At 46.2% G+C, this 23448-nt stretch overlaps 1 protein-coding gene across 1 annotated transcript; it reads left to right on the forward strand.

Annotated features, from left to right (window-relative positions):
- The first annotated feature begins 201 nt into the window (after positions 1-201).
- On the forward strand, positions 202-21458 carry IGSF22 (immunoglobulin superfamily member 22). The gene is given in 22 exon segments (XM_060177052.1): positions 202-384; positions 5977-6074; positions 6240-6437; positions 8434-8533; positions 8621-8660; positions 8864-9041; positions 10936-11049; positions 11501-11657; positions 12957-13229; positions 14978-15077; positions 15079-15192; positions 15194-15258; positions 15899-15919; positions 15922-15988; positions 15990-16017; positions 16113-16269; positions 16392-16538; positions 16541-16641; positions 16644-16695; positions 19734-20025; positions 20826-20932; positions 20935-21458. Coding segments are annotated over 22 exon segments (2640 nt in total). The 5' UTR covers positions 202-272; the 3' UTR covers positions 21054-21458.
- The last annotated feature ends 1990 nt before the right edge of the window (positions 21459-23448 follow it).

The following is a 23448-nucleotide window of genomic DNA, read 5'->3' on the forward strand; positions in this document are numbered from 1 at the left end:
CTACTCTGGGGAGCAGGTCCACTGGTCCTGGGAACCATTCAGGGGATGAGACATAGGAATAGAAGAAAGGAACAGCCCAAGAAAAGCCATGCTGCCCAGCCCCTCCTCTCTCTCCCCTGCACACAACCATCTCCCCTGTATCAGCCTGCCCCATCCCTTCCCACACACACACAGACACAGACATCTTTAACTCTCCCCTCCTATTCCTTCCTTGTCCTTCATGGCTTCGTCTGCCTGGTCCTCGCAGGTGCGTTCCCATACCTGCTGTCACCATGACGACCATTCACCACAAGCAGATGCTGCAGGAGCACTTGTCCATGGAGTTCTCCAGCTCTCAAACCACCCACATGCAGACCTTCTCCCAGACAACCAAGATCATGGGAGGCAAGTATAATGGGCTGGGGGAATGGGGTAGCAATTGAGGGAAAATTTCTTCCTCCACAGCTCCCCTTCCCCCCCGCCTTGGGTGTCCTCAGTCCTTCCATGGAGCCCAAGGTATCAACAGCAACCACCTGAGTTTCTAATCTGAGCTTTGATAAAGCTTCAACAGCCTGATGTCCACCCACAAACCAGCTCTCCAGGAAAACAGCTGAGGAAAAATCAGCCACATGGCTTTTGTGTTACTGACTGATGAGCTCTGAATCGCCTAAGAACTCAAGAGTCCTAGGTGAGTGCATGCAGCTCTTGATGGGAAGACCCTAGGCCCTGAGAAATCTAGGCACACTATCTCGTGAGTAATGCTGACAATTCCTCCCCCACCCCTCCATTGAAGAAACGGGAGTCTTGGAGCTGCCAGTGGAGAGAGCATAAACACATAAACAAGTGACCTCAGCTTCCAGGCTCTAAGTCCTTGGGGACCAGAACAACCAGAAGGGCAGATATAAAGGAAAACTGAGAAACGGTCACAGAGCAGAACATAGTGCTTTTGTCAGGTCTCTAGAGGAAAGTGATGGTCAGCAACCAGCACACTCAGTACCAGTCCTCCCTGTCATTGTCCCGCCCTCCAAGTCCTCTGTGCACAGAGGTCAAAGTCAGATAAGTACTCTACACCAACCCCTTCCCTCAGCCAGGCAGAATAACTATTAGCATCTGGAAGGTGCAAATTCAAATGACTTTAGCAGTGATTTTTGCCTTGCTGCACATTATAGAGTCGCGTAGGGAAGAATAGTGATGTCTAGATCTCAACCCAGACCACCGAAACAGGTGGGTTGGGCTTGGTTTTCTATTTGTTTTTGTTTTGCTTTGTTTTTACCACTCCCCAGGAAGTGCTGTGAATTCGACTGTGAATACATGCTGCTGGTAGTAGTAGTAGTAGTAGTAGTAGTAGTAGTAGTAGTAGTAGTAGTAGTAGTAATAGTAATAGTAATAGCCAACAGGAAATATGAAAGTTCAGAGAAGACAGGTAAGCTAGAGAAGCTGTACCCCAACAAAACAGGCCCCCTTCCTACCAACAGTGGCCACATGGAAATGGTTCAATGGAAGGGTCACATGGAAGGTTCAATGCTGAGATCCAGACATCTGAATTTTCATGTGAACTCTCTCAGCTGTCTGATCTGTCTCGTTTCCCAAGAATATTTGGCAGCAAAGGAGGCGATAGGTAGTGCACCGGGTTAAGCACACAGTGCAAAGCATAGGGACCAGTGCAAGGATCCCAGTTCAAGCCCCCTGCTTCCTACATGCAGGGGAGTCGCTTTGAAAGTGGTAAAGCAGAGCTGCAGGTGTCTTATCTTTGTCTCCCCCTCTGTCTTCCCATCCTCTCTCAATTTCTCCTTGTCCTATCTAACAATAACAATAGCAGCAACATCAACAATGGAGAAAAAGAAAGAAAGAAAGAAAGAAACACTGAGTCCCAGCAGTAACCCTGGAGGCAAAAAACAAAACAAAATAAATACTTGGCAGCAGCGTGACACTTTCAGCTGCAGTGTTTACCTGAGATCAAGCACAGGTTACAGGCCTGGACTCAGAGAAAAGCAGTAAATGCTGATCTTCATCTACATTTCTGTTATATTAGGATCAGAGGCAAGTTCTGCTTAGAAATAATTCCAAGAGCAGTTCCTCCATTTTCGTGAAAAATCAGATTTGCTTCAACTGCAAAGTGCATGTTTATTTAAAATTAAATGAGCCAGAGGCAGCAAGCTATACTTCTTTTTTTTTTATTTCTCCCCACCCACCCACCCACCCCAGAGTCTTTTACTTTGGTGTAATACTCCAATTCCATTTCAGGTTCGACTTGTGTTTTCTTTTCTTTTCTTTTTTTTTTCTTTCTTTTTATTTTATTTTTTTTCTTCTTTTTTTTTTTATTTAAGAAAGGATTAATTAACAAAACCATAGGGTAGGAGGGGTACAACTCCACCCAATTCCCACCGCCCAATCTCCATATCCAACCCCCTCCCCCGATAGCTTTCCCATTCTCTATCCCTCTGGGAGCATGGACCCAGGGTCATTGTGGGTTGCAGAAGGTAGAAGGTCTGGCTTCTGTAATTGCTTCCCCGCTGAACATGGGCATTGACTGGTCGGTCCATGCTCCCAGTCTGCCTCTCTCTTTCCCTAGTAGGGTGGGTCTCTGGGGAAGCTGAGCTCCAGGACATATTGGTGGGGTCTTCAATCCAGGGAAGTCTGGCCGGCATCCTGATGACACCTGGAACCTGGTGACTGAAAAGAGAGTTAACATACAAAGCCAAACAAATTGTTGAGCAATCATGGACCCAAAGCTTGGAAAAGTGGAGAGGAAGTATTAGGGAGGTATTCACTGCAAACTCTAGTGTACTTCTGCTTTCTTACTTGGTGCCATACTCCAAACTCAGTCAATTTCTGCTTTGCGTTTCTACTTCTTTTTTTTTTTACATGCATAACATTCCCCAGATTCCCATTTAACAATACAACCCCCACTATTTCATTCATCATTTTTCATGGACCTGTATTCTCCTCACCCACCCACCCACCCACCCACCCCAGAGTCTTTTACTTTGGTGTAATACTCCAATTCCATTTCAGGTTCGACTTGTGTTTTCTTTTCTAATCTTGTTTTTCAACTTCGGCCTGAGAGTGAGATCATCCCGTATTCATCCTTCTGTTTCTGACTTATTTCACTCAACATGATTTTTTCAAGGTCCATCCAAGATCGGCTGAAAACGGTGAAGTCACCATTTTTTACAGCTGAGTAGTATTCCATTGTGTATATATACCACAATTTGCTCAGCCACTCATCTATTGTTGGACACCTGGGTTGCTTCCAGGTTTTGGCTATTACAAATTGTGCTGCCAAGAACATATGTGTACACAGATCTTTTTGGATGGATGTGTTGGGTTCCTTAGGATATATCCCCAGGAGGGGAATTGCAGGGTCATAGGGTAGGTCCATTTCTAGCCTTCTGAGAGTTCTCCAGACTGTTCTCCACAGAGGTTGGACCAATTGACATTCCCACCAGCAGTGCAGGAGGGTTCCTTTGACCCCACACCCTCTCCAGCATTTGCTGCTGTTACCTTTTCTGATGTATGACATTCTCACAGGAGTGAAGTGATATCTCATTGTTGTCTTGATTTGCATTTCTCTGACAATCAGAGACTTGGAGCATTTTTTCATGTGTTTCTCGGCCTTTTGGATCTCTTCTGTGGTGAATATTCTGTCCAAGTCCTCCCCCCATTTTTGGATGGGGTTATTTGTTGTCTTTTTGTTGAGTCTGGCAAGCTCTTTATATATATTGGTTATTAAACTCTTATCTGATATATGGCATGTAAAGATCTTCTCCCATTCTGTAAGGGGTCTCTTGGTTTGGGTAGTGGTTTCTTTTGCTGTGAAGAAGCTTTTTAATTTGATGTGGTCCCATGGGTTTATACTTGCCTTAGTCTTCCTTGTAATTGGATTTGTTTCATTGAAAATGTCTTTAAAATTTATGCGGAAAAAAGTTCTGCCAATATTTTCCTCTAAGTATCTGATAGTTTCTGGTCTAACATCCAAGTCCTTGATCCACTTGGAATTTACTTTTGTATTTGGTGAAATACAGTGATTCAGTTTCATTCTTCTGCATGTTTCAACCCATTGTTTCCAACACCATTTGCTGAAGAGACTCTGCTTTCCCCATGTAATAGTCTGGGCCCCTTTGTCAAAGATTAGATGTCCATACATGTGGGGCCTCATTTCTGGGCTCTCAATTCTATTCCACTGGTCAGTGTGTCTGTTCATGTTCCAGTACCAAGTAGTTTTGATGATAATGGCCCTATAATACAGTTTGAGATCTGGGAGTGTGATGCCTCCGGTTCTGTTCTTTTTTCTCAAGATTGTTTTGGCAATTCTAGGTCTTTTCTGGTTCCAGATATACTTTTTTTTCTAAAATGGAAATAGGTTAAACATTGTAGAAGTGGAATAACGTATAGGCAGGCTGGATGTCGCCTGCAAAATGCAAGTTGTTGAGACATCTAATCACAACGTAAAAGCAGGCCACAGGCTTCCTAACTTTTTTCTCTTACCTCAGCCCTTCAAATTCATAGGGATTGCTGAGGTACCTACTTGACTGGGATATTGTGAAGATCAAGTATAACAATTTCTGAAATGTGCTTTGCACAGTTCCTGGCACAAGGAATGTCCTCTGAGAATAAGAGTAGTTGATATTAACAGTTAACTTATCAGCTAATGAGATTTCCCCTAGACCCTACTGTGAACATGCTCTTCCAGATAAGGAGACTTGAAAACCCTACCCCACTGGACAGGAATGTTTCCTCTCCCCCACTCAAGGGCCACCACTACTTTGGCAATGAATGGGATCCTCTCGGAAGGACAGGGATGCTGGAGCAGAGCTCATCTAAGCTTTTACGCAGAAACAGGCCTTTACGCAGAAACAGGCCAAGGCCCTTATTAATGCTGTTGGAGGCCAGGGGCTTCCGAGATTCACTAGAGGTCCCCCCAAAAAAAATTCCAAAAAGATTAATCTTCAAAAAAGAAAAGGGGAATGAATAAAAAAAAAAAAAAGGGCAGGCAGTATGGCCCAGCTGGGAAGACCACTACTGAGGTCTATATGTGTGTATGTCCCTCTTTTTTTTTTTTTACCTCCAGGGTTATTGGTTATTGCTGGGGCTCAGTGCCTGCACTATGAATTCACTGCTCTTGGAGGCTATTTTTCTCATTTTGTTGTTTTGTTGTTGCACTTGTAGTTATTGTTGTCATACTGTTGTTATTGTTGTTGTTGGATAGGACAGACAGAAATCTATAGAGAAAAAGATAGATACCTATAGACCTGCTTCACTGCTTGTGAAGTGACCCCCTGCGGGTGGAGAGCCGAGATCCTTATGCTGGCCTTTAAGCTTTGCACCATGTGCGCTTAACCCACTGTGCTACTGCCCAGCCCCCGTGTCCCTCTTTCTATCTTACAAAAAAAGGCATTTCAGAGCAGTGAAGCCCTGGCATTGACACTATAACATAATATAAAAAACAAATTAAAAATTAGGATTCCAGTCTGTAGCTCATGGAGGGACTGCCACCTCTCCAGATTTAAAGGAGGTCTCAAAACTTTACATCAGGCTCAACCTGACGCTGTTGACTGGCTACGGAAGAAGGGCAAACTCTAGAAGAAGAACCATTGAGTAGTCAAGAGGAGCTGGCACCCCCTAATGGGTAAGTGTTGTCATAGCACAATGATTCACTCACTGAGATCTTCCTTTTGATTTTTTTTTTTCCTTTTTATTGGGGGATTAATGGTTTACACTAAATCCTGTTGTTGACACAGGTAAATTTTTTTAATTTTCTACAAAACTGTCTCACCCCCAGCCCAGGTCTTCCTCCACTAACATGCACCAGGACCTGAAAATACCCCCTTGCCCTCAGCCTCCCCAGAGTGACTTTGATTTGGTGCAAGACTCCAAACCCAATCCAAATTCTACTTTGAGTTTCCCCTTCCTGTAAGAAGAGATCCTCCCTGCTTACCTAAGTGGGTCCTCCAGCAGCCTTCCCACCCCAACCTTACCTCTCACCTGCCTCCACAGAGAAAGTCTTGACAAGAAAGTCCTCTAGCACAGTAGAGTTCTTCAGCCTGGTGACTCGAAGTACTAACCTCCCTGCCAGCGAGAATGCCCCAGAGTTCGTGGAGAAGCATCATTGTCACTATAGCTGAGGGTGTATTGTCTCCCTGACCCCTAGATCCATTTCTTTCTTCCCCAGTCCCTCTTGGCTAGCATCACCACCGTGCCCCATAGACCTAAACACTGGCAGAATCAGGCAGAGGCTCCCTCCCCTACCTAGGACTGAGAAGGAGAAAGTGCAGCCCAGAGGCTGAAGGTATAAATGCATCTCCTCTGTGCCTTTTGCAGGGGAGAAAGCCGAGTTCTGAGCCTGGGTGCAGGGGAATCCCAAACCCAACATCTCTTGGAAAAGGGAGAGCGGCATCCCCATCAAGGAGTTTGCCAAGACATTCTATGACAGCATTAACAAGGAGCATGTGCTGAAGGTATGACCCAAGGCCAAGGCCCAGTGAAAGCCAGAACAAAGGGCCTCTAGGGTGAGCTGCAGCTCTTCTCAGAACAAGAGGACTACAGCTGTGACCCAAGGACTGGGGGACAGGGAAAGGAGGCTTCCACTGAGTGGGGGAGGATGGGGAACAGGACTAAAGATATGAAGTCAGGAGCTGGGGGTAACCACAGTGAGCAGGAGGTCACAGCTAGGGGCAAGACAGGCAGAGCTAGAGCAAAACTAGAGCAAAGGGGTGGATGGGGGGCAAAGAGAAGAGAGGAAGCCGTTTGGAAAGAGTGAGCCAAAAGGGCCCTGGAGACCATAGCTATGGGCATGGCTAGACAGAAGTGGGACCATAGTTGGGGACTGAGGCTAAAATGGTGCTGGACAAGGCAGAAGGAGAGTGGTCTGCTTATGAGATAGTGAAGTCAGGTCTCATGGGCTCTTCAGGGAAAATCTGCCAAGTGAGTGTTACCAAGGGGACAGCATCCTTAGATCTACTCAGCTCCTACTAACCCTAACTCTTTGAGGAACTGGAGAACTAGGGGAATGATTATTCCTGTCCCTGATTGGTCTACCCTGCCTTTCAGTTGCAAAAGGCCATCATAGGTTAGAGTTCTCCTACAGGCCTATTTTCTGGGTCCTCTGCCCAGTGGAGCACAAAACAAGCTATGCCCAAAGGCCACCCCTGACACAGAGACATTGATCACAAACACTTTCTGAGAGCTCACTGACAGCTCCAAGTAACTTTAGCCACTGCAATTCTTTGTGGGCCATGCTTAGTGCCAGGCAGAGAAGTAAATGTGTGTTTAATGAAGGACTGACTTAGCCCTGAGCCACAAACTACAGATCCAGTTATAACTCTGAGGGCACTCTTGCCTTATAGGAGCTCACATTCAAGGAGGGGAGGAGAATCCATTGTAGAATTAGGACACACACACACACACACACACACACACACACACACACCCTATCTGGAATCAGGGGACACACACACACACCCATATTGCAGAATCAGGAGACACACACACACATACACACACCCTAGGAGACACACACACACCTATTGTAGAATCAGGAGACACACACACACTATCTGGAATCAGGAGAGACACACACCCCTATTGCAGAATCAGGAGACACACACACACACACACACACACACTATCTGGAATCAGGAGACACACACACCCCTATTGCAGAATCAGGAGACACACACACACCCTATCTGTAATCAGGAGACACACACACACCCCTATTGCAGAATCAGGAGACACACACACACACACCCTATCTGTAATCAGGAGACACACACACACCCCTATTGCAGAATCAGGAGACACACACACACACACCCTATCTGGAATCAGGACACACACACACACACACACCCTATCTGGAATCAGGAGACACACACACCCCTATTGCAGAATCAGGAGACACACACACACCCTATCTGGAATCAGGAGACACACACACACCTATTGCAGAATCAGGAGACACACACACACACACCCTATCTGGAATCAGGAGACACACACACCTATTGCAAAATCAGGAGACACACACACCCTATCTGGAATCAGGAGACACACACACACCCCTATTGCAGAATCAGGAGACACACACACACCCTATCTGGAATCAGGAGACACACACACACACACCTATTGCAGAATCAGGAGACACACACACACACACACACACACACACCCCTATTGCAGAATCAGGAGACACACACACACCCTATCTGGAACCAGGAGACACACACACACACCCCTATTGCAGAATCAGGAGACACACACACACACACACACCTATTGCAGAATCAGGAGACACACACACACCCTATCTGGTAACTCCAAACAGTGGAGGCTGCTTGGTCAGAGATATAAATATCACCCCACCTCCAACACACCCTCTGTTCCCATCTCACAGAAAGTCTCCTTACATTCCCCTCGCTCTCCCTCACTAATGGCCTCATTCTGATCCAGCTGGAACCACTGACCTCAGATGACTCTGACAACTACACGTGCATTGCAAGCAGTGACCATGCAGACGCCATTTACACAGTGTCCTTGGTAGTGACAGAGGGTAAGCCCCTCTCCTCCTGGTCTTTCCCTCTTTTGGGGACCAGACCCCACACCTCTCAGTTTGACTCTATTCCTTTCTTGTTCTCAGATCAAGAAAAACTAGATTTCAAAAAGATGTTGAAGAAGAGGTGAGACTAAGAGACTCCTCTGCCCAGGGTGCTATCTCTCCACTCCCCAGGCTAGAGCTTCTTGAAGAGCCTAGAGTGTCCCTGGGAGCCAGGCTTCTAGAATCCATGGAGTGGGGAGGGAGAGCTTATGGTTAGGAGAGGCTCTCTCTGTCTCAGAGAGAAACACTGAGTCCAAACCTGGCACACACACACCCTCCTCCTAGGGCTCCCCCTGCTCCCAAGAAGCAGCAGAGGAAGGTGACAGATGAGAAAGAAATGCTAGAAATTTTGTCAAAGGTGCCCAAGAAGGATTTTAAGAAGGTCTGCATGGAATATGGTTTTACTGACTTCTGAGGGCTGCTTAAGAAGCTCAAAGAAATGAAAAAGAAAGTGGAGGTGGAGGTCAGTGCCCATTGTGGGGCTGGAGTCAGCAGGCCCACACATACACAGACACACCCAAAAAAATTATTTAAAATGAAATGTTTTAGCCAGAGAAGTAACTCAATGCTAAACTATAGGACTTGCATGCATGAGGTCCCAGGTTCAGTTTGTGGCACTGCATAAGCCAGAACTGGGTGGTGTTCTGGTGTGTGTTTAAAAAATATAAATAGTGGAGCTGGGTGGTGACACACCTGGTTGAGCACACATGTCACAGTGTGCAAGGACCAGGGTTTGAACTCAACCCTGATCCCCACCTGCAAAGGGAAAGCTTTGCAAGCGGTGACGCAGGGCTGCGGGTGTCTCTCTCCCTCTTTTTCTCCCCCTTCCCTCTTGATGTCTCGTTGTCTCTACCCAATAAATAAATAAAAGATAATAGAAATTATTTAAGAGAAAATAATTCTAAGTATTTATATAGTTAGTTAGTTGGGTCACCAGGTAGGCCCCCTTGTGCTTCTATGTGCTGAGGACTGAACAGAGAGCTGAGAAAACAGCATAATGGTTTTGCAGAAGACTCTCCTGCCTGAGGCTCTGAGGCCCCAGGTTCAATCCCCAGCACCACCATAAGCTAGAGTTGAGCAGTGCTCTGGTAAAATAATAATTAAATTACATTACATTGAAAATGTGGCTCTGCCCTTTGGACAGCATTGAATGAACACATGCATGTTAGGAGGGGCCAGAGGTGGCAGGATGGTGACTCATCTGGTAAAGTGCACACACAGCCATGCATGAGGCTTCAGGTGTAAGCCCCCAATCTCCACCTGCAAGGAGAAAGTTCCAGGAACAGTGGAGCAGTGCTGCAGGGGCTTCTTCCTCCTCTTCCTCCTCCTCCTCCTCCTCTTCTTCCTTCTTCCCCACTTCTTCCCTATCTCTGTCTTTCACCTTCTATAAATTTAAAAAAATGGCTACTGGGAATAGTGGGTCCATGTAGACACTAAGCCCAGCAATAGCTCTAGTGGGAAAGCTTCAGCGATAAAGTGAAGGACTTACAAGTACAAGGCCTCAAGTTTAATTCCTAGTATCACATAAGTCAGAGTGATGCTCTGATGTTTCCTCTTCCTCCCTCTCCCCCTCTCTCTCTCTCCTTCTCTCATTAATAACTATTTAAAGTTTTTTTATGTACCCAGACCAGAGTGTTAATTAAAAAAAAAATCGCAATAAACAAACACATCAACCAGCCCTGAACTCTCCCTTGTATGTCTCTTTTTAATATAGTTAATTTATTTATTTATTTTTGCCTCCAGGGTTATTGCTGGGACTTGGTGCCTGCACCATGAATCCACTGCTCCTGGAGGCCATTATTTTTTCCTTTTGTTGCCCTGGTTTTTTTTTTTTTAATCCTTGTGGTTATTATTATTGTGGTTACTAATGCTATTGTTGTTGGACAGACATCGAGAGAGGAGAGGAGTCAGAGAGGGGGAGAGAGAGACACCTGCAGAGCTGCTTTACCACTCATGAAGTGATCCCCCTGCAGGTGGGGTGGGGGCTTGAACAGGGATCCTTGAGCTGGTCTTTGCACTTCGCACCATGTGTGTGCACTTAACCCTCTACGCTACTGCCCAGACCCCCTTAATACTTATTTTTAAAAAGATTTGTTTTCACTTTCAGAAAATTTTGAGGAATAACTGATATGCATAATTTATAAATATGTAAAGTGTACCCTGTGATGATTTAATATATGTTGTGGAATAAGTACTAAGATCAAGATAAAAAAAAACTTTTTATGTTTTTTTTTTTTAATATTTAAAGAATCAGCCTAGTGATCCTGCCCCCAGCCCTAAAGGAGTTCTACCAGGATTGGGGAGATACACTGGGCAGATACCCCTGACACCAGCCATCTGGTTATTACATCTCTCAGGCCATCCAGATTTTGAAGCCCCTGGGAGATATTGAGACCAAGATTGATATCACAGTGACATTTGACTACATCATGGAGCTAAAGGGCCCCAATGTCAAGATGATATGGATCAAGGTAGTGGAGGGGCATCAAGGCAGGGCCCTCCCTTGGTACTGTCATTTCTCCTCTGCACCCTCCCTTTATTAGTCCTCATTATCCACCCACCATTAGGAGGCTGTCTTCTGGTGTGGTCGAAACTGGGCTTTATTCTTAACTGTTCCACCACTCAACTATTTGAGTTGAATCAGTTTCCCCCACCCCCTATCCCTGACTCTAAACATCCTTAAGCAGAAACGGCTGCATGAATACTTCATGCACCTGAGAAAACACTGAATGCATATTAGGAGTTCATTGACAAAGGAACCACAGAGCCAGTTGATGAGGCTGGCGATATCCTAGGAGCCTCTGGATTGTGATTCAAGGGAATTAGCAATGTAGGCCTGGCGCTCTCCAGCTCAGGCTGGCCCTGGAGACGAAAGGCCTGTGAAGATCACTCATAGCCCTTCCTTCCTGTTCCGTGAGGCAGGATAGTGAGCCGCTGAGGATCCAGTGCTCCCTGGGCAAGTACGATGCGAAACAGATGGGCAACAAGCACATGCTGGTTATTACCAACATGAACGACACCGGCATCTACACCCCGGCTGTGGGTGACAAGAGGCTCAGTGCACAGCTCACCTTGCTGGGTGCGGATGGTGGGGCAGGAGGGAGGGTGTAAGGAAGAGAGCAGTGGGATTATGCAGGAAAAGACTGCATGGGAAAAGGAGTTAACTGAAGCAGGTAATCTTGAGGGAAGTGTATCGTAAAGAACTATGAAGGGGACTGGTGGTGGCACACCTGGTTAAGCACACAAAGTACTATGCACAAGGACCCATGCAAAGATCTGGGTTCCAGCCTCCACTCCCCACCCGTAGGAATGCTTCACAAGCAGTGAAGCAGGTCTGCAAGTGTGTCTCTCTTTTTCTCTCTATCTCCCCCTCCTCTATCAATTTCTCTCTGTCCTAGCCAATAAAATTGGAGAAAAAAAGGCCACCAGGAGCAGTGGATTTGTAGTGCCAGCGCCAAGCCCTAGTTCTTCTTCTTCTAGCGTTTGCCCTTCTTCCGTAGCCAGTCAACAGCGTCAGGTTGAGCCTGATGTCAAGTTTCGAGACCTCCTTTGAATCTGGAGAGGTGGCAGTCGTTGACTATGTGGGTCATAGTCTGTCTGGAGCCACAGGGGCAGTTCGGGTCGTCTCTGGCTCCCCAGCGATGGAACATAGCGGCGCACCAGCCATGGCCTGGTCGATAGCGATTGAGGAAGCCCTAGTGATAACTCTGAAGGCAAAAAAAAAAAAACCTATGAGTTCTGGGGCAGTGTGGTTTAGCCATTACGGGCAATCCCCAGAGTTAGACTTCTAGTGTTCAAATCCCAGCTGCTACCACTTATGAACAGTTTGATTTGGGTTATTTAATATCTCTTTAACTCCATTTCTCATCTTAAAAAGTGGGAAATAATAGCAGTATCTACCTTATGAGAATTGGATATGTTGATATGTGCAAGCTGGCTCAAGAAATGCCCGGCACTTACCCAAAACTACAAAAGTGGGGTTTTTTTTATTGCTATTAGCATTACTGAGAAGATCATATGAACATGATGGAAAGGGACTCAAGAATTCCCAGTGGGGCTAGAGAGATAGAATAATGGTTCTGAAAAAGTCTCTTGTGCCTGAGGCTCCAAAGTCCCAGGTTCAATCCCCAGTACCACCATAAGCCAGAGCTGAGCAGTGCTCTGGGCTCTCCTTCTCTATATACTTCATGTATCTTACCCCACCCTCATTAAAAGTAAAATATTTTTTAAATTTCCAGTGAGTGAAAGGAAGGATGTTTTTCCCAAACCACAGGAGGCTGCTGCCACTCTAGTCTCCACACCTCCTTTACTTCCCCAACCTCAGGAGGGCCTATGGTTGTGGCCCAGTTGTGACTGAACCTTCTGTTCTTTGTTCCAAATGAACCACTGAAGTTCTTGAGAGAGATGACGCCACTGAAAGTGACAGAGCGACAGACAGCTGTGTTTGAGATCCGCTTCTCTAAGAAAGTGCCCAATTTTGTGTGAAAGTTCAATGGAAAGGAGCTGAAGAGGTATGAAAAGTATGAAATCACAGTGTCTGAGGACGGTTTGATGTATACACTCAAGATTAAAGATGCTAGGCTCAGTGACAGTGGCGAGTTCTCTGCTGAGGCAGGAGACCTGATACAGAAGGCCCAACTCACCATGAGCCGTGAGTGGCTGGGTCAGAGCTTGAGGGAGGGACTCCATGCCACAGAAATCTCTATAAAATCAATTATTTACTCATCTAGCCATCCATTCCCCCTTCCACCTATCCATTTATCCATGTCAGTCCAGCCATCTATTCATCTATCTTTTGCCTCCTTCTAAGGCCCTATGATGGACCCTGTGCTAAATTCTAGTCTGATGGGAGAGGAGGAAATGGAATTAGAGGGCAGGGGCAGATATCATAATGGTTATCTAAAAAGACTCTCATGCATGAGACTCCAAAGTCCTAGGTTCAGTCTCCTATACCACCGTAAGCCAGAGCTGAGCAGTGCTCTGATTTGAAAAAAATGGAAATAGAACAGAAGATGTCAAACAAAAGTTTAAGACACACTGTGGTTTTACTGTCAGCTAGGAGATCATGGGCCAAAAAGTGACTAGCCTTATGGCTCTGACGTCATATATTAGCATAACTAACTTGACTATACACATTCTGATATTATAGCTAATCTAGAGCACTGACATGAGGTACATACCCCAAGAAGCATATCACACATATGAACTAACACTTGACATATGTGACACAGATTCACTATTGCTGTGATGGAGAGGGACACTGGAGCTTTGGAATCCAAATAAGGGATTTGTGATAATATCAGAAAAGTGATGAGGTTATAGTCAGGTTTTACTAACAAGGGTGCCAGGCAGTAGCACACTTGGTTAAGTGCTCACATTACAGTGCGCAAGGACCCAGCTTCAACCCCTGGTTCCCACCTGCAGGGGGAAAGTTTCACAAGTGGTAAAGCAGGGCTGCAGGTGTTTCTCTGGCTCTTTCCCTATCTCTTTCTTCCCTCTCTTTTCCCTTTTGTTTGCCAGAGCTCTGCTTAGCTCTGGTTTATGGTGTTGTGGGGATTGAACCTGGGATTTTGGAGCCTCAGGCATGAGAGTCTCTTTGCATAACCATTATGCTATCTACCCCCACATCCTTCAATCTCAATTTTGATTTCTGTCTTCTCTATCCAATAATTACGTAAAAGTATTTTTTTTAAAGTTTTTGCTAACAACAAAAAGAACTTGAGTTTTCATGGAACAGGACAGGGCAGAGAGAAGAACATTCTCAGCAGAGAGATTAGTGTGTTTAAGCACCCAGACACTAGAGAGCCAGTGCGATTATACCTTGAGCGCTAGGGGCCATTGGAGACAATGACTTCAGTGCAGCACAGAGGTAAAAGGTGGCCCACAAGGTGGCGCAGTGGATAAGGCATTGTATTCTCCAGCATGAAGTCCCCAGTTAGGTACCGCACATCACATGTGCCAGAGTGATGCTCTGGTGTTCTCTCTCTCCATCTCTATCTCTCTATCTCTTTCCCTCTCTCTCATTAGCCTTTATTATAAAGTCATCACCCCATTTAACTAATAAGGAAACTGACATCTGGAGAGTGAATACATCACAGAGAGTCAAGTAAGGGAGGACTCTGCCTGTGATCTAGAAGCTTGCGTATTACACACAAAGAAATTCCATATCCTAAGTTCCTGTGTTTTCTGGGGTCAAGAAAGGATGGTAGTGTAGTGCTTTGTCATGTGTGTGACCCAGGTTAGAACCCGGACCCCAGCAGCACTGAAGGAAGTTCCTATGGTATGGTCTTTTACACGTTCTCTCTGCCTTGCTGCCTCTGGAGGGAGGGGGGGAGGGAAGCAGCATAATGCTTCAGACCAAAGATACAGGATATTTCAAGCAGATCTTTCTGCCCACAGGAATCCCCATCAAGTTTGTGAGCACCCTCAAGAACGTCCATGTGAAGAAGAAGAGCTGTGCGTGCCTGGAGTGTGAGCTGACGTCCAAGGATGTGACACTGCTGGAAGAAGGATGGGAAGCCACTGGAGCGGAGCGCTAAGTATAGCATGAGCCATGAGGGCAAGCGGGCAGAGCTGGTCATTGAGGACACACAGCTCAGTGACGGTGGCAAGTACCGTGGTGGCCATGTAGGATGGGGACCCCACTGAATACTACACTATAGCTATGCTCACAGTGGAGGGTATGGACCCACCATGTCAGTCCCCATGTCATTCCTCAGTTACCATGCTGCCCCTAATACGGCTACTTAGCAGTCCCTATACTGACTCCGGCCTTCTTCGAGACCATGACCAATTTCTCCTTCCCTACTCTGACCATACCAGTTCCCAAATTCTCACCACCAATGACTTCTTGGCCCTGAATACCTGTCTTCTTGATTCAGATCCTCTTCCATTCTCTTCAGTTCCATCAGAAATCACTTGACTCCACTACCAGACTCTGAGCAGAAGTCTGAGAAACCCCATCATTCTACTCCCTTGACTTTGAAAAACCTCTGTTAACTAACCTTGGACCCCCCCCCCCACTGACCCCAGCCCTTCAGAACTAAACATCCCAACCCCATTAGCCACCTGCATCCCCACCGGCTGTACGCTTTGAACGGAGCATACTAAGTCCCCACCGGCTGCCCCTACTAGGCTTCCCCATGTCCTTTTACCATTCCCCTGGCTCCCCATCTACCAGCTCCAGGCCCTCACCACTGGCGTTTTCCAGTCCTCTAGCCAGTTTCCAGACCTCCTGCTGCTCCTTCCCATGCTCATCACCACCAGCCCTTTTCCCATGAGGTCTTTCCACCCCAACGCCCAGGCTTGTTTCTTCCCCAGAGCATCTGGCCACGGTCAGGAACAGAATGATGTACATGCAGCCACCGGGAGCCCCGCTGAGCTATGTGTGGTACTGAACGAAGACAAGGTGGGGCGTGCGGCTGAAGGATGGCAAGGAGGCCTGAGGCAGGGGCCTGGGAGGGGGGCAGGCAGAGAAGGGGGTAGGACCTTCCTCTGGCACCCGCTGGCCCTCACACCCACTCTGGCCCAGCAGATGACTCAGTTGCCACCGGGCATGCAAATTGTGAAGCAGGGTGCGGTGCACAAGCTCATCTTCCCTCACATGGACCCGGAGAATGAGGGCAAGTACTCTTTCCAGGTCAAAGGCACAGAGAGTGAAGCCCCCTTATTCATCTATTCATCGCAGGTAGGTTTACTGCTCGCTGAAGACTAGTTCTGTCCAGTCCAGCTGGTCCACTACCTTATAGCTCCTCCCCATCTCCAAGAACAACTCCCCCAGTCCCCAGCCTGAGGGTGATCTTGCCTGTTACAGATCTACCCACCATCGACCCTTTGGTGCCGGAGGCGCTGGCTGCGCATCTAGTCACGGTCAAGGTGGGCCAGACAACCAACATCAAGGTGCCCTTCCGGGCAAAGCCACTGCCCAAAGTGACGTGGTAGAAAGATGGCATGGAGGTGACAGAGAGGAACTCATGACCATGGAGTGTGAGGATAACCACACGCTGCTGACCATTTCTCACTATGTGCGTGAGGACAGCAGCATGGTGCTGCTCAAGCTCAAACTCAAACCCACGGCTCAGCCACAGCCACAGCCACTCTGCACCTCAGAGTGCTGGGTGAGGCCAGGACCCGGGTGGGGCTGGGCAGAGGGAAGGCATCTGCTGTCCAGTGCAGGCTGGCGGGGGGGGGGGGGGGGGGAGGCGGGGGGGATCTGGAGGTTGAGTGGAGAGTGGGAATGAAGTACTGACTTTGCAGAAGAAACCTACTTTGTTTAACTTAAAAACATTTTTTTGTTTATTTTAATAAATATACAGAGAGAAAGCCCAGAACACTGCTCAGCTCTGGTTTATTTTGGGGCTGAGAATTGAACCTGGGAACTTTGGGGCCTCAGGCATGAAGGTCATTTTGCATAATCATTATGCTGTCCTCTAGCCTGAAGGCTACTTTAATTTTTTTTTAATTGGGTAGAGAGACGTCAAAAGGGAAAGGGCAGGAGGGGAGAAAGAGAGAGAGAGAGACCAAGACGTGCAGCACAGCTTCGCTCCTGAAGTTCTCCCCCTGCTGTTGGAGACCGGGGCCTGGTGCAGAATCTTTGGTAATGTGTGCACTCAACTGGAACACCACCGTGTGGTGAAGGGATGCAACAGACATGCTTGCAGTAAAATAGAATGAGGGTAGAAAAAGGATCTGGGCTTGTTGGTATGCATGAGACCCCTTCTGTTTCATTTGGTTTAAATCCCCCCTGCTTAACACTATTCTATTTACATAACCACTGCATTCTATTTACATAACCACTGTTAACAAGCACCACCCTCCCTCCAGGGCATTGGTGGTTCAGTGATAGGATTCTCGCCTGCTCCGCCCCCTCCTTGTCACACTCTGATTTTCACCAGTCACTTTTCTCTCCACCCTCTCTATGTCACATCCTGTTTCCACCCTACTTGGCAAATATATATAAAGACAGCATTGTGAGTTTGAGGGTACCTAGAGTTTAGCTTAGCTCGGCTGCGTCCTGCATGAATAAAGAGATACTGCCTACAGCTCAACCATGAGTCCCTGGTCATCTGTTACCCGCCCGTGAAGCCAGCCCGGCGAAAACAACATAGCCCGTCGAAAACAACATGGGCTTGGTCTGGATAAAGATTAAGGAAAGAAATAAAAATGGAAAATTTGGGGTGGGTCTGAGTATAGATTAAGGAAAGAAATAAGAGGGACTAAGCAGTGATGCACTGGCCAAGCACACATATCACCATGAGCAAGGAACCGGGTTCAAGCCCCCACCCCCACCTGCAGGGAGGACGCTTCATGAGCAATAAAGCACGTCGCAGGGTCTGTCTTTTCTCCCTATCTTCCCTTTCCTCTCAATTTCTCTCTATTCTGTTGAATAAAAATTAAAAAGTAGGGGGGTCGGACGGTAGCGCAGTAGGTTAAGTGCACATGGTGCGAAGCCCAGGGACCAGTGTAAGGATCCCGGTTCGAGCCCCCGGCTCCCCACCTGCAGGGGAGTCATTTCACAAGCAGTGAAGCAGGTCTGCAGGTGTCTTATCTTTCTCTTTCCCTCTCTGTCTTGCTTCCTCTCTCCATTTCTCTCTGTCCTATCCACCAATGACAACATCAATAACAACAACAACAAAAAAAAACAAGTGCCGGGATAGCCTGAGGGTGCTTCTTCCTGAGCATGTGCTCTCTGGGTTGGAGAGTACTCGACTGGAGCTGACCTAAGCTGCTGCGTGGGAGAGGGATCAGAACTCATGTCGGGCTAGCGTCGCAGGAGAGAGACTCTGGGACTTGCTGAGCAGGAAGGCAATCCAATGTGTTTAATCAGGAAAGAAGATTCTTTTATACATCCCAAGAAGGAAGTGGTAGGGTGTGACTAGGAGAGGGGGCGGAGTGAAAAGAGTTCAGACCAGTGGGATTAAACCAGTACCCTGCAGGCAGGGCAGGTCTCAAGTAAAACAGTGATTATGTAAATAGACCACAGTGTTAAGCAATGGAGCAGGGGGGAGCTGGCATACTGCCCAACAAACAAGGGCAACAAAAGGGAAAATAAATATTAAAAAAATTAAAAAGTAGGGAAAAAATGACTGCCAGGAGCTATGGATTTGTAGCACTGGCCATGCCTTAGCGATAGCCCTGGTGGCAATAAAAATAAAGTGGAGGCTGTATTGTTATGTGGAAATGTTATACATGTACCAAAAAAAAAGGAAGAAAAGAGAAATGAAATAAATAAGAACAGGCATTAGTTGGTTCATGTTCAACATGCAACATACCATCACCAACCCCTCCACCTGCACCCACTGTGGTCGGGAAGGTTTGGTTTTAGTTCAATTCAGCAGGATGACTAAACCCCTCATCTATGTTCTCAGTGCTGAGTACACAAAGATGATGCATTCCCAGCAATCCCTGAACTCAAAACAGGATAAAAACAGATAACATGTAATTGTAACACAAGGTAAACTGTACCAGAGAGCACTGGAGTTCTGGGATGTCAAAGAAGGGAAATATCTTGTCTGGAAGGAGTTAAGGGGGATCAGTTCAAGCAAGGTCTCTTGGGTCTCCAATCTACATGTTTGTAGATAAGCAGTAATTCTTTGGTTGGGGCTGCAGAGAGAGCAGAATGTTGAAGCAAAAAGACTTCTGCTGCCTGAGGTTCCAATCCCTAACACTATCTTAAACTGGAGTTGAATGGTGCTCTGGTTAAAATAAAAATAAATAAAAGATTGATTGGGAGCCGGATGGTGGCACAGCGGGTTGGTTAGGCGCACATGGCAAAAGACTGATTAAAAAACAAACTGGAGTTGAACAGTGCTCTGGTTAAAATAAAAATAAAAGACTGATTTGAAAAAAAAAAAAAAAGGCGGGTGCAGATAGTATATGGTCATGCTCATGTCTGAGAGCCCCAAGTCCCAGGTTCACTCCTCTCATACCACCAATAAGCCAGAGCTGATCAGTGTTCTGGTTAAAAAATAACAATAAATAATAAATTCTTTGATTAAGTTTTATAAGAAGGGACGGTGGACACAGGAAAGGGTGAGAGTCTAGGAAGTTCAGAACCCAGCTGTGCCCCAGCTTGGCTGGACCTCTGGCAAGAGGGATAAAGCCCTCCTGATCCATAATTATAAAGATCCACTCTAAAACTTGCTTCTGTTCTCAGATCATCCCAAGCCTCCACAGGGCCGAGTGGAGTTCCTAGAGCTGGCGGGTAATTGTGTGCACATGAAGTGGAAGGCCCCGAAGGACAACAGCGAGCGACCTGTGACACAGTTCGTAGTGGAACGGAGAGCAGTTGCCAAGAAGGCCTGGATTAAGATAGGTGAGGTGGACAGCAAAGACACCAGTTCTCCACCACCAATAGAAGAGGGAAAAGCCTACCAGTTTCATATCCTGGCAGTCAACTCAGAGGGAGGGAGTGACCCGCTGGAGACAGATGAAGTATTTGTAGGAAATATATTGGTCAGTGAGACCATTCCATGCTCAGTGGGTAAATCAGGGGTCATGATGGGGACCTTTAGCCAGGGAGGAATGCTGGCCTGTGGGGAACTCCACAGTCATCTCTCTAGCTGTCTCATGAGACCAGTGGATTCCAGAATAAGAAGAGAACATAACTCAGGGCAGGAAGTCTCAATTTGTTCCATCTTTGAGAGCATATGTTCAACACACTCCCATGCTATTACCCAGAATGTGCCTAATTTCATGGAGCTGGCCCCACTGTTTTCTACATTCCAAAACTTTTCCCAAATCCAAATTGAGTGATGCTACTTTAGGGATAACATTGAATTTATTCTTACTCCCCTGCCCCCAGAAAAAAAAAAAAAGAAACCCTTGAGGACATTGGCATGTTAATTATCATAGCTAATTAATCACTTGGTGCTGTCTTCTCAGTTGGTCTGTTTCAGTGTGTCCAGAAAAGACATTCAGACTGGTGGCACTGGGGATAACACAGACAGACTGTAAGGCTTAAGTCAGTGGTTCTCAAATGTGACTACACATTAGAATGACTTGAGATTTTCTTTGTAGAATGCTGATGCCGGGCCTCCATCCTAATCTAATTAAGTTAGAATGTCTAGAGGCAGAGCCCTGTTCCTAGTTATTGTTGTTAGTTTTCCCTTCCTACTGGATGTTGACATGTGACCAGTTATGAATCGTTAGTTTGACTTGTTACTGTTTGTTTGTTGTTTTCAAGAAGGCCAGAAGTCAACTTGAGTAACTGTCCCCATTCTCTCCCTCCTCACTTGTGCCTTCTGTCTCCCATAGAGCCCCTTGGTCTTGCCTCCCAACCTCAAGTGACTGATGTGACCAAAGAGGCAGTGACCATCCCATGGAATGCTCCCTCACAGGATGGGGGATCCCCAGTGCTGGCTACATTGTGGAACGGAGAAAGAAAGGCAGTAACTTATGGGTACCTGTCAACAAGGACCCCATTCAGGATGAGGGGCTAGGGGCAAAGGTTCATGAGGGACCCTGGGGGCTTTAATGGGTCAACCTATGTACCTCTGCTAATCTGAGCATACTCCCTCCCCCAACTTTTTTTTTGGAGGGAAGGGGCTTAAAATCATTACATGAAACTTCTTATCTTCCATATCAGTCTATGGTCTCCTCTACATCCTTTGGCTTTATGACCCCTCACATTTTTATTTCAGACACCAAGTGCACTGTGGATGGGCTCCTGGAAGACACAGAGTATGAATTCTGAGTTATAGGTGTAAACAAGGCAGGCCTCGGACAGCCCAGCATCCCATCCAACTCAGTGGTGGCCAAAGATCCCATTAGTTAGTATGAAGCTATCAGACACCAACACAATGTGGGATTAGCTCATTCAAGATAATAAAAAAAATTTTTTAATTTAAAAATTAAAAAACTTTTGTAGGAAAGTCTAGCAGAAGGCATAATACAGTCTCCATTTTCTAGGAGCTGCCAGCCTGGTAGAATAACAGGATTTATACACAAGAGGAAGCTAGTCAATAATGACTAAAAATCAAAGATAACAAAGGGGTAGGGTTTCTTAGAGAGAATAGCATGGGGGGTAAATAGCATAATGATTATACAAAGAGACTGTCATGCCTGAGGGTCCAGGGTCCCAGATTCAATCCCCTGCACCACCATAAATCAGAGCTGAACAGTCCTTTGGTAGATAATAGAGAAAGAAAGGAAGAAAGAAAGAAAGGAGATAAAAAAAAAAAAGAATGAATAATGATTGTGCAAAACAACTTTCAGCCAGGTGGTGGTACACCTGGTTGAGTGCACACATTACAAAGCAACTTTCCTGCCTGAGGCTCCAAAATCCCAGGCTCAATCCTCAGCGCCACCATAAACCAGAGCTGAGCAATGCTCTGATAAATATATATATATATATATATATATATATATATATATATATATATATATACACACACATATACATATATATAGTATACTAATAAAAACAATAGATCCATTTTTAATTGTTTAAAATTATCTTTATTTGTTGGATAGAGGCGGTCAGAAATCAAGAGAGGAGGAAGAGAGAGAGAGGGAGACAGAGAGACACCTGTAGCCCTGCTTTACCACTTGCAAAGCTTTTCCCCCCCCTGCAGGTGGGGACCAGGGATTCAAACCTGGGTCTTTGTGCATTGTAACATGAGTGCTTAGCCAGGTGTACCACCACCTGGCCCCCCCCAAAATAATAGATTTATTAACAAAAGTTTTTCAGAGATTGATTGACTTATTTAAGACAGTAACCAGGGTACCATCCCATAGTCAGCAGTTCTGGGGATCGAACCCAGGGCTCCATGCATGTAAGCAGTACTGTATTATACCTACTGAGTCACCTCCCCAACTGCTGAGAAAAAAAGTTTTAATCAACCTCTTGAGTATTTCTTATTAGATGAGATAGTATAGAGATGTTTGAAGATTGAGTAGGGATGCTAGGATGTTAGGGGGTACAACATATGAATGGATACAGTGAAGGTGGATGATATGTATGGTGAAGGCAGATGGGGTGAGTATTGGGGTTTGAGTATTAAGGGGCAGTATGTACAAGATGTGTTTAATTTGGAGAGTATTGCTAAAGGATGAAAATATTGAGTCGGGCTGAGGAGACAGCATAATGGTTATGCAAAAAGACTGTCATGCCTGAGGCTCCAAAGTCCCAGGTTCAGTCCCCAGCACCACCATAAACCAGAGCCGAGCAGTGCTTTGGTTGCTGTCTGTGTGTCTCTTTCTGTGTGTCTCTATCACTAAAATAATTTTTTTAAAAGATTGATTTTTTAAAATGCTGAGTCAGAGTGTGTTGTTAAATATAGGTGTAAATATACATGGTTGTTAAATATACATGGTTGGATATGGAGCTTTGGGAGTTGGCAGAAATGGTAGTGAAAGTTAGGTTTCAGGGTATTGTGTGGGGGAATCGGGTATGTGGCTAAATGAGTATCAGCTTGGAAGTTGACTGGATGCCTACTGTGCCCACAGAACCCCCAGGTCTGGTGCAGGGTCTGCACGTGTCTGATTCCTCCAATTCCAGCATCTCACTGGCCTGGCAGGAACCTACAGAGAGGGCCCACCCTCCGGCTACGTCCTCAAGATGTGGGCTGAAGATAGCAAGGAGTGATCCAATTGTACAAAGATCCCCATCTTGGGCACATGCTACACTGTGGGAGGCACCACTGAGGGCAGAAATACTTCTTCTGAATCCAGGCTGTGAACGAGGCTGGGACTGGAGAGCCTGTGGAGTTGGATGAGGAGGTCCGTGCTATGCTACCACCAGGTGAGGACACATAGAGGACTGGGGTTCAGGACCCAAAATCCTTGATCCAAACCTTCTCTGAGACCTCATTCTACAGGAGATAATTATGCAATGTTGTGATCAAGAAAAAGTCTGAGAGACAGGTTGA

This window comes from Erinaceus europaeus, chromosome 17, assembly GCF_950295315.1.
Source record: "Erinaceus europaeus chromosome 17, mEriEur2.1, whole genome shotgun sequence".
NCBI classification, from domain to species: Eukaryota; Metazoa; Chordata; class Mammalia; order Eulipotyphla; family Erinaceidae; genus Erinaceus; species Erinaceus europaeus.